This window comes from Periplaneta americana, chromosome 1 (genome assembly GCF_040183065.1).
Source record: "Periplaneta americana isolate PAMFEO1 chromosome 1, P.americana_PAMFEO1_priV1, whole genome shotgun sequence".
Classification (NCBI taxonomy): Eukaryota; Metazoa; Arthropoda; class Insecta; order Blattodea; family Blattidae; genus Periplaneta; species Periplaneta americana.
The window spans coordinates 211,421,199-211,438,860 of record NC_091117.1 but is presented as its reverse complement, the minus strand read 5'-3'; the positions used below and the strand labels follow the sequence as shown (position 1 = coordinate 211,438,860).

At 36.1% G+C, this 17,662-nt stretch overlaps 1 protein-coding gene across 1 annotated transcript; it reads right to left on the bottom strand.

The window, feature by feature from the left end:
- Positions 1 to 2,896: 2,896 nt before the first annotated feature.
- Positions 2,897 to 17,205, bottom strand: LOC138707613 (uncharacterized). Its single transcript, XM_069837273.1, has 6 exons — positions 17,162 to 17,205; positions 16,096 to 16,511; positions 14,945 to 15,058; positions 10,186 to 10,345; positions 8,561 to 8,692; positions 2,897 to 4,817 (listed from the first exon to the last, which is right to left on the bottom strand). The coding sequence occupies exons 2-6, from the start codon at positions 16,237 to 16,239 to the stop codon at positions 4,561 to 4,563; spliced, it is 807 nt and encodes a 268-aa protein (XP_069693374.1). The 5' UTR covers positions 16,240 to 16,511; positions 17,162 to 17,205; the 3' UTR covers positions 2,897 to 4,560.
- Between the last annotated feature and the right edge of the window lie 457 nt (positions 17,206 to 17,662).

The window sequence follows — 17,662 nt, the reverse complement described above, 5'->3', positions numbered from 1 at the left end:
TGTGTAACCAGATTTCGCTACCTATCGTAACTCCCCAAGTTGTGCTAACGTAAAGTTAACATAAATATTACATTTACTCCTCCAATAAGGAACACAATGTGTTTTTACTTGCCCCAAGAGAATCTTACTCTATATTACTCTGCGGACTAACCTCTCCATCCCCGGTCTTCAAGTAATCTATGGTGTCAGGTGCAATATACCTACACAGCTTCTGTAGGTCTGCTAGTTTTTCAACCTTAACAGTACGTGTGGCTGTACCACTACAAGAGTTTAGTGTTCAGTATGAAGTGAATGAAAGTGGAGGCTTTTATAGATTCCTCCAAAAGAAATCTGAAAGCAGTGATGAGTGCTTGGAAAACCTTAAGGAAACTTGTGAGAATCTTGAACTGATTCTTACAAAGATAAAATATAAAGACCACAACTGGATGATTTGTGAAGATCTGAGAGAGTTGTGAACGCTTCTTGATCAGCAGGCTGTGTATACTAAGTTTCCATATTCCCTTTGTGAATGGAACAGCAGAGCAAGAAGCAGTCATTGGGAACAAAAACACTGGCTACAAAGAATCTCTCTTGAACCTCACACAGGAGAAAAAGCAACAAACGCAATTTCACCACGAAGAGAAAAAGGCAGTATAAAGCATCTGATTAAATGTGCGTTGTTAATTATGACAACCTAATAGTTGTTTTTGTTTGACAATAAAGTCATTTGACCTCTTGCACTCCAATATTTTTCAAAGATATTATCATGGCCAGCCACTGAAGCAAAGATTTTGAGGTGTTCCGAATCCATTTCTTGGTTTGAGTTGCACAATGGGCAGTTAGGGGACTGATATATTCCAATTCTATGCAGGTGTTTGGCCAAACAATCATGGCCTGTTGCCAATCTAAATGCAGCTACAGACGATTTTCGTGGTAAATCGGGAATTAACTGTGGATTATGATGCAGAGAGTTCCATTTTTTCCCTTAAGATTGTGTTATCAAATTTTGTTTGTTAAAGTCTAAGTATGTACATAGATTTAATAAATCTTTTCACAGAGTAATACGTAGATTTAGTAACAGGTCTGTAAGTAGCAGTGCTGCCCTTCTTTGCATTCTCATTTCCCAGGATTCCACAATGGGATGGTATCCATTGGAATACAATTATTTTATTGAGTGATATTGAGAGAGCATTTTAGTTATTTCTGCTGTTTGAGATGAAGGTGTATGTTTAGAGACTATTGATAGAATAGCTGCTTTGGAGTCTGACAATATAACTGCATTCTTAAATTTATTGATGAGGCATAGAAGATTCCTGAGACTTTCACTTATCTAATAGTTTTTGTAAAATATACCTTTAATATTTGCCACAGGACATGTTTCACTTCATCATTTTCTCATATTACATTCAATAATGCTACATTCACATTGCTAAAAGTGCCATGTATGTTGCAGAAAAATGGTAAGTGATAAGAGAAAATCTGAGGTCAGATTTGGATTCAGCACCCCAAAAAAACAATAAACGTAGTATAAATTAAAAAAAAAAAATTGTATGACCCTTAATTTTGCAGGCCTGTGTTATCTGGCGAAAATTTTAAACTACAGTGGAATTCCTCATATTCAGCATCCAAGTAACTGGAAATTTCAAAGCAATGGCACTTTTAAATAAGAAAAAAAAAATGAAACTACGAGGGAGAGTCTGTAAATAAGTTACAAATTCAAGCAGTGACATACATTTTTGTATGAGGTGCCTGAAGCTATCACTAATAGATGACAGTAATTGTTTATTGATGTGCACTGCACACGCAAAACAAGAAACAGCTCTCTAGATCACCAATTTTGCATTACGAAGTGAGGCTAGAAGCTGCCATTTTTTCAAGTGAGCAAGAATCTACGTTTGCCCTATAGATTTATGTTATATCCTATAAATAGATGTCCAGTACATATACTGAGTGTGACAACACAAAATCCGATGTTATTATGCACTTCTGGGTGCACAAACAGCTAATATGTAATACATACTTTCTTGTTCCTTAACAAATGAGACAACAGCTAATTCACAGTCTTGATATCTAAGGGCCATATTCATAGACAGTCTTAGTGCGGGCTTCCAGTGGATGATCAGCGAACTAAAGTTTTTCATATTCATAAACCAGTGTTAGCGATATGATATGAATCCTGTACAAGTAATCAGTCGATAGCCAGGGCTAGTTTAGCACGCTCGTAGCGCGGCTAGCGAAATGTCTATGAATCTATGAATAGCACCCTAGAGCTTCCAAGATAGCTAGTTAGTGATCTATGCAGGCTTAGAAACAGCAGTTGCAAGATGGGGGGGGGGGGACGCCTCTGCAAGAGTGTACTAGTATGTATTTAAATAACTTATAAAATTAATTTCCAATCACCTGACAAAATTGGTTATCCAGTACAGACTTTGCCGGATATGAGGGACTCTACTACAAATAGATTACACAGAATCAGTGATACGATATTTCAATATTGTAGCTGAGGTGAAGAGAAAATTACAGAGAAAATGAACTATTCATAAAGAATTTTCCAGCCACTTTGTCAACCATATATCTAGCAATCTGCTGGAAAAAGAAAAATATTTTAGTACTAAAATTCCAAACTTTATGGTTGCTTAAAATAAAGATTTCACAAGAAAAGGAAAAGAAACTATTAACATGTAATGAATATACAGAGTTTTTCATAAGTAAGGAATAATGCAAATAAAACTAAAATTAACTCATTTTTTTTTTTAAATGCTTGGATACGTCAAATTTAATATTTTGAAAGGAAAACAAAATTTTCAGCCATTACTGTACAGGGTGTGACATCGTTGACAACATTTTAAAATGGCAACACATTTTTTCATTTTTTTTTTCTGATTTTTTTTTTTTTTTTTGTAATTACAAGATTAGATTTGTGTTGAATTACAAGATTAGCTTTAATATCCAAATTATTCATTCTCAATTTATACATAAATATTCAACATAAACATTCAACAAAATACATATAGCAACCAGGTTGCTAAGTAATTCATTACATCTTCCTCTCTTGAAATAAGATTAATAAATTAAGTGTTTGTGGTGGATGAATTACTCTTCTCAGTCAGTCTTAAAACTCTTCCTTCTTCTTCTCTAACCAAGCAGCTTCGTGAAGTATCAGCTTCACATGTAAGTTCTTTTCTATCCATACCAGTCCTTCCTTTACTAGCACAGACTTTGAATGTACAATTTTATTGGAGTCTTGAGTTACAGAGCCTCTGTTATAATAGTACCGCTGTCGTTGTTGGCCAAGTTTTAACTTTTCAGACAACCCTTTATTAATACATAGATTGGATAAAAAGTAATGGCAACACTGCTGTCACATGACGATGGTGCGTTCGAGAGTTGCCAGCTGTGTGGGCATGAACAAGGACTGTTAGATGAGTTAGTGCAGCCAGTGGCGACAGTACTCTGTCAATCTACTGCAGTGTGTAGAACGTTGACTTTCATAGGGATAGTGCGAGTGCCCTAAGACCATCCTTACAAAACTAGAGCAACGTTCCTGGATCAAAATTGAAGTGACACGAGGTCGTAGTGCACAAGAATGTTTTCAGGGACTGCATGAAGCATATGCTGATGCAGCGTTGCCATATCGCACAGTGACAAGATGGGTTAAAGCATTCCGGGAAGGCAAGGATGCCGTTCAGGACAACCTCCGTACAGGACGACTCTGCATGGAGGACAACACAGTTCAACTTGCTTCCCTGTTGGATGCTGATCACTGATGGACTGCGTGTGAGTTAGCAGCGGAAGTCTGAGTATGTCACAAAACTGTGCTCCACATTCTGCAAGACATTCTGGGTTACCGAGGTTTAACAATGGCACCGCTATTCAGTCGCACAGGCCTTGTTCGACTGATACCAAAGGAAAGATGACTTTCTTGGATGAATCGTCGTTATGGACGAAACCTGGGCTCGCTCATACGAACCAACCAAACTTGAAACTTCAAACAAATGAATGGAAGCATCCAGGTTCTTCTCGTCTGAAGAAAGTGCGGCCTACACAAAGTGCTGGGAAAGTGATGTTCAATGTGGGGTATGACATTGATGGGGTAATACTGCACCACGCTGTACCTCCAAGGCAGACAGAAAACGCAGACTACTGGAACATCCACCGTACTCACCCGATATGATCCATGTGATTACGATCTTTTCACCAAAGTGAAAGAACCACTGCAAGGAACCCGGTACAATACCAGAGATGAACTTATCTGTGCTTTAGGACGGTCAGTACGGAACATCAACAAAGATGGATGCGCTGATGGTGTACGACGCCTTCCAAACATTTGGCAAAAGGTAATAAATAAGGGGGGGGGGCGACTATATAGAAGGTACGTAAATGTTGTACCCCTGTGAATAAAGCCATGTCAGAAATATCGAACTGTTGCCATTACTTTTTATCCAACCTTAGTACATGATGCAGTAGCAGGAACCAAAGTTCGCAGTCTTCTATTGTACATCAATTGAGACGGAGAGAGACCAATTTCAACAACTGGTGTATTGCGGGTTCCAGGAGAACACACCAGAGTTTATCAATATCTTAATTCATCTTCTTTTTTTTCTTCTTCGGCTTTTCAGCACTGTCCACTCCTTGTTCTGAAAGTGCATTTGATTGTGAATGTCCAGGGCTTATACATTTTAGTTCAATGCCATTGTTCTTTTGTTCTTCTTCAAGGACATTTTTCTTGTCTTTCTTCTTCTTTTTCTTCTTCTTCTTTGAAGGTATCACAATTTCACGGTCAACTGCATAGGAATAAGAAGTCAATCTTCTCCGTATATCAAGCTCGTCCTCATAATCTGCATTTGGAAAAATATATAATTAATTACATAAAAGTTATCTTTCCATTTTCAGGAATTTAAGTGAAATATATTTAGAACCCTGGGAAAAAAAACGAACAGAGAAAAGTTGTAGCAAAATAAACGAAAAGTCAGGAATATTAAAACGAATGGCAGGAAAGAAGTGGGGTAGCTATTAGATATGGAAGTGAGCCCAAATAACAGCCACCAAGAAAAGATTACACATTATACTAGAGACAATACAAAATAATGCTTTAAGATTAACTGCAAGAACAGTAAAAACTATCCAATAACAACATTACAACTGAGGTGTCCAGTATCAAAACTGGCCAAGTCATTGAAGCAAATTTTTCAGTATTTAGCAAAAACCTCCGGTTTTATTGCAATTTTATAATTTTTTAAATACAAATTCTTCTGGAAAAAGCTAATCTTTTCTTAAATTACATGAATTTGACATTACTATTTTACTTTTCCTAATAAGAATAAGATAGATAGATTATTTATTTGTCATCAACATTTATATTAGTTATGGTGCACCACAACTTCTGTATACGAGTTTCACCATAACTATCTATTAATATAACTACAATCAGCATGCAATCTCGACAGCCAGTTAAACTAATAACTCATCTACTCTTGCTTTTAACTTAACTCCAGTCAATTTCTTCTTAATGATCTTACATGACCACCATCTGTTCGTTACACACTTACGTTCCTTTCAGCATTCTAATCTTGCTAACTAAAATTTATACATAATTCCGTCTTTCCACATTACACCTAACTTGTAACACTTCACCCGGTTATACTCATTGGGATCTTTTTTCTACCTAATACACGTCATTATAATCTTATTAAATCTTGACATGACTATCTAGTTCACTTTAGATTCATCATTCATTTCTTAACCACAATCAACACTCAGAAAAAAAAAAAAAACATATAAAGTATTGTAAATACAATCACTTAGATCATCTTTCATAACTTCACTACATCACTTTCGAAGATTCACTTCTTTATAGTAAACTTCAATTGGGAACTATATTTATTAACTAGCCACTTTTTAATTTCCCAACTTTTTTTTTTCACCTAATAAGAATAATAAACTACCGGCATAGCTCAGGCGGTAGAGTTTATGCCTGCTGATCTGAAGCTGCACTGGGGCATGGGTTTGATGTTCGCTTGAGTTTTTTTTAAGTTTTCTCAAACTGTAAGGTAATCTTAGCGAATCCTCGGCTTCATTTCGCCCAATACTATCTCGCTATCAGCAACACAGAGTTAGTGACACTGATTAAATTACTAAAAAATATATATTTAGCCTAAATGTCAAAAATGAGTTGTAATTTTATTGTTTAAGTAGTGGTTCGACTTTAGAACTGTGGTAACACAATGTTCGTTATTACTTTGTATAGTTTCATAACATAAGAATGCTGCAATTAAGAGAGATGGCTTAGTGGTAATACCATAGACTCGCATTTGGGAGGTAGGGTGTTCAAACCCCATGGCTAGCTGGCCAGTCTGACAAAAGTTTTTCAGGATTTTCCTTAGTCACAAAGGCAAATGTCAGTTTGAAAACATACCATGATTCATCACTGCATTATTACATCTATCATTAATACTCATAATCATTAAAAATTGAAATCGGTTAAAATGAATACAAGCCATATATAACACAAGACAACAGAAACAGAGAATCACAATAATAGTGCACGGTCTACTAATATGGTCAAAGACCCTATACTGGTAATATTATGATCTAGATGTTAATTAAAAAAAATCGGTTAAGGTACGGTCATACGTCGCTACTTTTGCAGTGCTGCAGTACAAAAAAACTGCGCAACTCTCGTACTGCGACGTGTGAACAACGGTGCAACCCGAAAAGTAGCGGCTGCCAAACCTGCTGCCCGCTACTTTTCCATGCTGCGCACAGCTTAAAAGTAGCGACGTGTGAACAGGGTTCTCAGGGTTGCAGCCGCAGCATTTTTGATATCGGTTTTGTTGAAACTTTTGCTGCGGTTGTAACTAGTGTTACCACCCAAATGTGTCAATGATACTTTTATTGTTTGGATATATTTTAATGTTAAATGTGATGAAAATAAATTATTTGTAACAGTTATTAAATACACAACACAGTCTGAGCATAATTGCTGACGATATAATTCATTTTTTAAATTTTCCGTAGTGTAGTTCCAAACAGGAGGGTTGCCAACATTGATTACGTGAATATACTGTTGGTTATCATTTAAGTATATAGGCGTTTTTAAAAGCTTTATAGTAAAAATAATGTCAATTTAAGGAAGCTTTCACATGAGTTTCTTAATAATGCGAACATAACCACAAAATGTATATTGAGAAGTCAACACGGAGATGGAAACCTGCAGCATGACTGCGGCTGCAAAAGTAGCGCCTTGTGTGTGAACAGACTCGCAACCTCCAGCTGCAACTTTTGCAGCACTCGGGTTGCGCAGCACGAAAAGTAGCGTGCAGTGCGCTACTTTTGGCTTACGTGTGAACACGACACGCAACTTTTGCAGCTGCAGTAGAAAAGTTGCGCTGCAAAAGTAGCGATGTGTGACCGTACCTTTAGGCTGTATCGGAGACACAACTGCAAGTTTTATGCGTGAATATGTCTGTCAGAATGGTATGCTGAATGTAAGGTATTCATTGCTTATATGTCCACTCCCATTTGTGCTGCATATGCCTCGACATTCTGAATTTTCTCTCTTCACTAAATTTCACTCACGAATTTTTCCAATTTAACTTGTCGACTGTTGATTGTTTCTCAATTGAGATTGCAGCCTCATTCATTTAGAATCATTTTGCACCACTGTGAACATTTTATTGCTTCACATTCTCGAGTTACACTGTCTTGACTGCAGCACAGTTTGCCAATTTACACCTCCTCCCATTATATCTAGATGACGTCAGACACTCCATTTCAAGATTACGTTAGATACATTGATCCTTCGTATGTCAATTGTTTCATTGAAATATGTCGTGTAGTTTAGAAAATATATGCGTGACAAAACTCGCCTATTTTGAAATTTCATATGGTACTTAATATATTAATTTATCTCTTGACCCCATTATCACCCCAAATTCAAATTTGGAACACAGTTAATACATTAAGTGATAGATCAAATATATTTTTTTGAAAGAAAATAGAAGGTTGCATTTTTTATTCATTTTTCAAAATTATGTTGCATGACCTTGAAAGTTTAAACACATTTTTCAGGTCAAATCATATATCATTTGAAAGTTCGCTTCATAAGCTTTCCAATGATACCTGTTCCACAACTGCATCTTTAATGGTTTTGAAACTGGTCAGCTGACATATTATCCAATTTTCAAAGAACAATATCTTGAAAACTACAAAAATCTAAAAACGACTACTACTTTCTACACACAATTACAACTTCTAAATAAGGAATAAATTTTATTAAAATAAAAAACATAAAAGTTGAGAACTGTATTTTTTGTGATTTGATATGGAATGACCATATTATCTTTTACTTTCACTATGTAAGCTAAGCTAAGCACAAGCAGAGTTGTTACCAGGTAGGTTTAAATCTTAAAAAAAAAAAAAATAGAACTATTCTGAAAAAGAGTTACACACAAAAATTTAAACAGTGTAAGTGTTTATATTCTGCAATGGAAACACGGGAAATCAAGGGGGATGAAAAGCCAAAATAAATACGAACCAACAATTCAGTAGTTCAACACTGTGAACATAAATATGACATTACCTCCTCCAAAGAGAGGGTGACGGACTCTAGAAGAATTTGGTCTCTTCCTTTGTTTAGTTGTAGAAGTAAATGCAATTTCTGGAACTTCCAAGTCTTCCTTTATTACCATAAGGCCTACCGGTTTCAAAATATCTGCAAACAAAAAATAATTTACTTTCGTTACAAATACAGTATTTGCTTTGAGCCAAAACAATTCTTACTTTATATTAAGGGTTAAAATTTCATCACATTTTTCTTACACATGCATTCACAAGCGGAGTATATACTGAGATGTATAAAGATACAATTATAGGCCTATGTCACTACTTTTACAGAGCTGCAAAACAAACTACAGCACAACTCTTATATTGCAATGTGTGAACAACAGCACAACTCAAAGTGGCAGCTACCAAACCAGCTAGGACTGGTAGTCATAAAGTTTTAATTATCACCTCGAAAAAATGAAGCTGCGACCATGAAACTTGGTGATGGTGTTTAGTCCTTTTCTATATATTCACCCTTCAATGCGACACATTTTTCCCAACGATGGACGGCTTGACGGAGGTCTTGGTTGTAGAAGTCTGCATTTTGGCTGTTCAGGAAACGTTCCACCTCAAAAATCACCTCGTCGTCATTCTGGAAATGCCTACCACGCAATGGTTTCTTCATTCGAGGAAAGAGGAAGAAGTCACTGGGTGCCATATCAGGAGAATACTGGGGGGTGAGGCAAAATTTGAAAGCCTAAAGAAGCAGCATGTGTGACTGTGTCCTGTGCAGAATGAGCTGGGGCGTTGTCATGAAGCAAAAGGACCCCCTTGGACAGCTTCCCGCGATGCTTCGTCTTGATAGCCTCCCGTATCCTAGTCAGGAGATTTTGGTAGTATGCTCCTGTGATGGTTTGCCCCTTCTAAGCATAATCTGTCAGCACCACACCTTGGGATGTCCCAAAAAACACTCAGCATCACCTTGCCCGATGATGGTTGGGTCTTCGCCTTTTTTGGCGGTGGTGAAGCCACGTGCTTCCACTCCCCGTATTCTCCTGATATGGCACCCAATGACTTCTTCCACTTTCCTCGGATTAAGAAACCATTGCGTGGCAGGCATTTCCAGAATGACGACGAGGTGATTTTTGAGGTGGAACATTTCCTGAACAGCCAAAATGCAGACTTCTACAACCAAGGCCTTCGTCAAGTCATCCATCATTGGGAAAAATGTGTCGCGTTGAAGGGTGAATATGTAGAAAAGGACTAACACCATCACCAAGTTTCATGGTCGCAGCTTCATTTTCTCGAGGTGATAATTAAAACTTTATGACTACCCCTCGTATTCATAACATTTTCTTGAAAAAGACATAACAGAGCATATTAACACACTGTATGATGTATGATCTAATGTCAACAGATCGCAGGCCATTACAAAGTATTATGATTATCAATATTTTTTTCACTACAAAATATTCTCAAATTTTTTGTTACTCAATATTCTGAGTTAAACTAAACCAAAAGAAAACATTTCTTACTCTCATACTCAAAGGGACTATAAATTATTCAAGTAAACATTACTGACTTAAATGAATCTGAATGACACTGTGTGCAACAGTACTGTATATTTATTTCACAACTGTCAACAGAAATGCATAAACTTACTTGCTCTGAAGCAGTCTGCCTCTTCAGAAGGTGTCACGCATGTAATAGGTGGAATCTTGTGTATGTTGGTTGTTACACTGTATTTCTGATCTTCCACCTTGAATATGAACTCTGAAGATTCCACAAAGAACACCTTGTTTTTTAAAGTTTTTGGATTCAACTGAAAAGAAACACGAAGTAAAACTTCATTAAAAGATTAAGTGTTGGAAATTCTTACAATTTGTCCTTGCAAATAATTTTACGTGATTAATAAGCTAGCTTTTAAGGAACCCGTAGGTTCACTGCCGCCCTCACATAAGCCCGCCATTGGTCCCTATCCTGAGCAAGATTAATCCAGTCTCTATCATCATATCCTACCTCCCTCAAATCCATTTTAATATTATCTTCCCATCTACGTCTCGGCCTCCCCAAAGGTCTTTTTCCCTCCGGTCTCCCAACTAACACTCTATATGCATTTCTGGATTCGCCCATACGTGCTACATGTCTTGCCCATTTCAAACATCTGGATTTTATGTTCCTAATTATGTCAGGTGAAGTATACAATGCGTGCAGTTCTGCGTTGTGTAACTTTCTCCATTCTCCTGTAACTTCATCCCTCTTAGCCCCAAATATTTTCCTAAGAACCTTTTTCTCAAACACCCTTAATCTCTGTTCCTCTCTCAAAGTGAGAGTCCAAGTTTCACAACCATACAGAACAACCGGTAATATAAAGGTAAAAGGTAAAGGTATCCCCGTAACATACCATGAAGGCACTTGGGGGACATGGAAGTAGAGCCCCATGCTTTCCATGACCTCGGCAATAGAATGAGGTGGTGTGGTCAGCACCACGCTCTGACTGCCTTTTACCCCCGGGAAAGACCCGGTACTCAATTTTATAGGAGGCTGAGTGAACCTCGGGGCCATTCTGAAAGTTTGGCAACGAGAAAAAAATCCTGTCACCACCTGGGATCGAACCCCGGACCTTCCAGTCCGTAGCCAGCTGCTCTACCAACTGAGCTACCCGGCTGCCACCCGGTAATATAACTGTTTTATAAATTCTAACTTTCAGATTTTTTGACAGAAGACTAGATGACAAAAGCTTCTCAACCGAATAATAACAGGCATTTCCCATATTTATTCTGCGTTTAATTTCCTCCCGAGTGTCATTTATATTTGTTACTGTTGCTCCAAGATATTTGAATTTTTCCACCTATTCGAAGGATAAATCTCCAATTTTTATAGTTCCATTTCATACAATACTCTGGTCACGAGACATAATCATATACTTAGTCTTTTCAGGATTTACTTCCAACCCTATCGCTTTACTTGCTTCAACTAGAATTTCCGCATTTTCCCTAATCGTTTGTGGATTTTCTCCTAACATATTCACGTCATCCGCATAAACAAGCAGCTGATGTATATGACGTCACTAACAAATATTGAAAAGTTATTTATTTATTTACTTAATACTCAGATATTTGAAACAAAGCCATTCGTCTACTTGCTTCCCAATAGAATGCACTACTAAGTGGGTTCATAAGGACACTGATGTTGAGAGCACTGCACTTGATCACGTGTTCAAAGTAAGTCCAGATTGAGTCTGCTTCCCCACATAGAACACACCTAGAGGCTGCAAAGATGCTAGCTTGTGAAGATGAGCAGTAGACAGTCATGTCCAGTGGTTGTCCTTACAGCTGCAATGCTATCTTACCACGCTGATCTGGAATCAGGTTTTTCTCTGACAAAACTTTCTTGTTCAAACTTTGTTTTCTGAATTCTACATAGATTTCTTCTTTGAATGTTTCATTTATGTATAATTTAGCAGAGTGAAATGAGAGTTTAGGTAGTGATGTTGAAGTAATTTTAGTACCCTTTTTGGCTGATACTGAGAAAGGAACCATGTGGTACTCCTGTTTGAAGCTGTTTTATGTTTTGAGATAGGTACTCTATGTTTGACTTCCAAATATCTAACGGAAGTGAATAATTTCAAGGAAAAATTGTTCCGGAGCCGGATATCGATCCAGGGACCCTTCGCTTAGTGCGCGAACGCTCTACCGACTGAGCTACCCCAGGAACTATACACGACACCGTCACAATTTTTCCTTTTATATCCACACAACTCAAATGAGCTGACAAGACGCCAGAACTCAACTATGAGTGCACACAATACTGTGTGAACTATGTATAGTTCCTGGGGTAGCTCAGTCGGTAGAGTGTTCGCACGCTAAGCGAAGGGTCCCGGGATCGATACCCGGCTCCGGAACAATTTTTCCTTGAAATTATTCAAACCTGCTTTACAGGGAGCTACTACCTGAAAGCCAGATTTGTATATCTAACGGAAGTATCTATTCCAGCAAGTTTTTCCTTATACCATAGTTTGTTGATTTAAGGGTAAGATTTTACTGTTATATGGAGTCGAAAGCACTCTCGAAATCGACAAATAACACAGTCATTCTTTCTTGTTCATGTTCTGACTTAGTTTTGTAACCTGTTAATCTGTAAAACAATGTTCCAGAATCTTGCCTGTTCCAGCGATATAGATTCTATGGTTCACTGTACCATTTTAGTCTATTATCTACCATCCTTTCCACTGTCTTGGCCATTATGCTGGAATGGGACATTAATATGCACTTTTCTATATTTGAAAGGAGATTTACACTGTGATACAAAATCATACTTTGAAACCATTCGTAATAATGAAGATCCTTCTCAAGGCTGGCAAAATTGGTTGTTCTATTATAAACATTTTCAACACTGTCGCAACACACCTGCATATTTAAGTGTTAAATGGTCCAATTTTTTTAAGGTGACCATCTCATCTGAAATTTATTGTTCCAATATTCTGTTTTAAACATTTTCAACACTATCGCAACACACTTGTATACATAAGTATTAAATGGCCCAATTTTTTTAAGGTGACCATCTCATCTGAAATTTATTGTTCCGATATTCTGTTTTAAACATTTTCAACAATGTCGCAACACACTTGTATACATAAGTATTAAATGGCCCAATTTTTTTAAGGTGACCATCTCATCTGAAATTTATTGTTCCAATATTGTTTTAAATATTTTCAACACTGTCGCAACACACTTGTATACATAAGTATTAAATGGCCCAATTTTTTTAAGGTGACCATCTCATCTGAAATTTATTGTTCCGATATTCTGTTTTAAACATTTTCAACACTATCGCAACACACTTGTATACATAAGTATTAAATGGCCCAATTTTTTTAAGGTGACCATCTCATCTGAAATTTATTGTTCCAATATTGTTTTAAATATTTTCAACACTGTCGCAACACACTTGTATACATAAGTATTAAATGGCCCAATTTTTTTAAGGTGACCATCTCATCTGAAATTTATTGTTCCGATATTCTGTTTTAAACATTTTCAACAATGTCGCAACACACTTGTATACATAAGTATTAAATGGCCCAATTTTTTTAAGGTGACCATCTCATCTGAAATTTATTGTTCCGATATTCTGTTTTAAACATTTTCAACAATGTCGCAACACACTTGTATACATAAGTATTAAATGGCCCAATTTTTTTAAGGTGACCATCTCATCTGAAATTTATTGTTCCAATATTGTTTTAAATATTTTCAACACTGTCGCAACACACTTGTATACATAAGTATTAAATGGCCCAATTTTTTTAAGGTGACCATCTCATCTGAAATTTATTGTTCCGATATTCTGTTTTAAACATTTTCAACACTATCGCAACACACTTGTATACATAAGTATTAAATGGCCCAATTTTTTTAAGGTGACCATCTCATCTGAAATTTATTGTTCCAATATTGTTTTAAATATTTTCAACACTGTCGCAACACACTTGTATACATAAGTATTAAATGGCCCAATTTTTTTAAGGTGACCATCTCATCTGAAATTTATTGTTCCGATATTCTGTTTTAAACATTTTCAACAATGTCGCAACACACTTGTATACATAAGTATTAAATGGCCCAATTTTTTTAAGGTGACCATCTCATCTGAAATTTATTGTTCCGATATTCTCTTTCCTTTTATTGAGAAGTTAAATGAGGAAGAGATGCCAAATGGTTTTTATGAAGAAGATAATGCTACGGCTCTCACATCTCATTCGTCAATGAATTCGTCAGGTGACATTTTTGGACAAGATAGCCTAACTGCGCAAAGACTATGACCTCTGAGATCCCCTAATCTCACTACGCCCAATTATTTCATTTGGGGTGCTGCTAAGTCAACAGTATGTCAGACAGCCCTAAAACAACTAAAATTGGTAATAAGATTAAATTACAGAAATTCAGCAAAAATAAACTTCAATTAAAGTGTTTCATAATATGATAAAATGCGTAGATCTAGAATGAAGAACATTTTCAGCATCTTCTTTGAATGGGTAAATTAACTTTGTATTATTATTATTATTATTATTATTATTATTATTATTATTAGGCTGCCACTCATTTATTATTATTATTATTATTATTATTATTATTATTATTTTTCTCTCTTTTACTTTTCTCTAAATTACTTTCTAACCGGTCTGCCGCTGTTCTAACATCCACAGAGTCTTGTCAACATTCGTTAATGGTTGTTTGCACTGAATTCTAACAGAACGCCAGACTGCCACTACATTCCTCGGATATAATTAGCAGGTTCTCACTTATTCCACTATTGTGGAGTATCAGACTGTGTTTAGATTCTATTTGTCTGAGATAATGCTTTTTTAAGTTTCTAGTAGTATTTCCTAACAAAATTAACGCCATCAGATAATACTTACAGAAACCGGACACTGCACCATCCATAATTCTTCATCTTCTGTCAGGTTATTAAGATCTACTTCAAAGTCGACTTCAACTGGCCTGTATGTCTCACTTTCTAATAGAGATGGGATCTGAAACACGTTTATATAAAAAATAATATATAACTAAAACAGTACAAATACTACTTGTGCGCACTCTCTATATTATTATTACAAATACTAAAAAGTGACTAATCATTAACACACAGAAATTAGCATTGTTTGTAGCTTTATGCTGAACATCATAGTGAATTTTAAGAATAATAATTTTATGATAAAAATTATCAGTAACCTTTCTTCTTAGAAGAATATATCTTTATTTTTAATTATATGATCAATAAAGCTTCAATTACCTACTATCAATGCTGAAAAACTCTGAAGTGTATGTAGCCTATACAAAAAGGAGGGAAAACTGACTTCTATAGCAAAAAGTAATTCAAATTGGTGATTAAAATATTACATGCAATCATTATAGATGTGAATTAGCCTATGTTAGAAGTTTCCAGAACAAATAGTATTAATTTTTTAAGCCTGATGTCATTATTTTCGTGGAATTGCTCTTTCACTTCAGCTGACTGATCAACAGAAGTAACTCAGCGCTAGTTTCACCTAATATTCAATAGGCACTAACAACAATGTGATAACTTTAATAGGTCTACGAGCTGAATGAACATTTTTGTGGGTTATTTTACGACGCTGTATCAACATCTCTGAATGATATGAAGGTGGCAATGCCGGTGAAAACAGTCCGGGGTCCAGCACCGATAGTTACCGAGCATTTGCTCATATTGGGTTGAGGAAAAACCCCAACCAGGTAACTAGCCCCGACCGGGATTCGAACCTGGGCCACCTGGTTTCGCGATCAGATGCGCTAACCGTTACTACACAGGTGTGGACTGAAAATTTGTAAATACTTACTTTCGCTAATACTGTAATTCGTTTAAGTTATTTAAATGAATAACTTTTAAACTTCACTATGTTAATTAAAAATATGTTGGTATTTTACCTTAATTTACTAGTTTCAATGTTCTAATATTAACATAGTCAAGTTTAAAAATCATTTAAATATCAGATCATTGATGATACAGGCCTACAACTGTTAAAAAGAGCATAAACAAGAATTAACTTACTTCCGTTTTGATCTTCTCTTTACTTTCAGATTTGTTACTGTCTGACTGCAAATTGCCTGTGCATTTTTCATTGTCTGTAAGACTTTCATCATCAGTATCAGAAAAGTCTTCATTCATTTTTCGTTTTTCCTTTTTTATCAACATTTCTGATACGCTTGGAGTTGCTGATATAGACCTATCTTGCGAATTAAGAAACACTTTACTATTCTCAATACCACTACAATTTTCTATGTTGTATGATAATGGCACATCGCAGCTGTCCTCTAAAGAAATCTCCTCTTTAACACGAATTGCCCCACTTTCTTCTGTAAATTCGTTTTCTTTACAAGTTAACTTAGAAGAAATGTTCCTCGCATACAAGTAGCTGTTCAATTCAGAGCATCCCTCACTAGATACGATCGACTCATGTTCACTATCTGTAGACAGGGAAATATGGTTTGTAGTTTTTACCCAACCAAAGTTCTCTAAACTGTCATCACTATAATCATCAAGGCCTGAGAGATAATCATTTTGTTCACACTCATTCGTCATCATCCGATAAGCAAAAAAAATTCGAAAAATTTTCAGTTCATTCTGTTCAATGCACGTTTCTATATAGACCTACCTATACGACTGTCCTATATTGTTAAAATTTCTCATTTATCGGGTGATGGAGTTTATCACATACTATAAGCCTACGCCTTCATCTCGATTAGGCCTAAATTAAAAACAGAACTTTCCCACAACTGGTATTAACCATAACCTCTCTGATTACGTGTTAAATCCTAGCAGTGTTGAGACTTACGTGATATTTAAAAATTTACGACTACACATACTATTTAAGTTAAAAAAGTTTGCACTGCAGGAAAAGTAAAGCCTGAATCCGGGGCTTTTTCAGAAATACGAAAAGATGTTTAAAAATCGCAACTTAGAACTTCGTCTCCTTTCTCATTCATATACAGAACGGTAGGGAAAAAACCAAAACAATTAATCGTGTGGTTGGTTAAGAATCCATATAATATTGTAATTATGTGCTCTGACCGTCAACCTTACCAAACCATAAATAATAAAATACAGTATAGTTAACCTAATGAACACCAAAACACTACACGTTTTTCGTACTGACTTCCCTGCTCGTTGATTGAAACAGTGTTGCCAGATTGTTTCGATAATTTCCCTCGTAATTGATAGAAATTTCCCTTCCTCGAGTAGAATCTCCCTCAACCTTTCTTATCTACATTCAAAGACGTTATATAGTATACGTCTACATTACATAATTATATAAAATTTACTTATATTCTAGCTATTATCTGAAACTATATAAGTTAAAGGATCAGCCATGTTTATTATTTATTGTAGCCTACCATTTTACAATTCATTGCATTTATTATACTTGTTTTTTTGAAAGATGGGAAATGACAGGAGCGTTGCGATTGGAAAAACAACTGAATGTCACATAGCGTGGTAGGCCTGTTGCTATGGTAACAACGGTTGAGTTGCCAAACTTACCGTTCCCACATTGCGAGTGCTTAATAGCTCTCTTGGCGACATTTGTGCACACAGTGTTAGTATTGGTACGTTTCGTCTT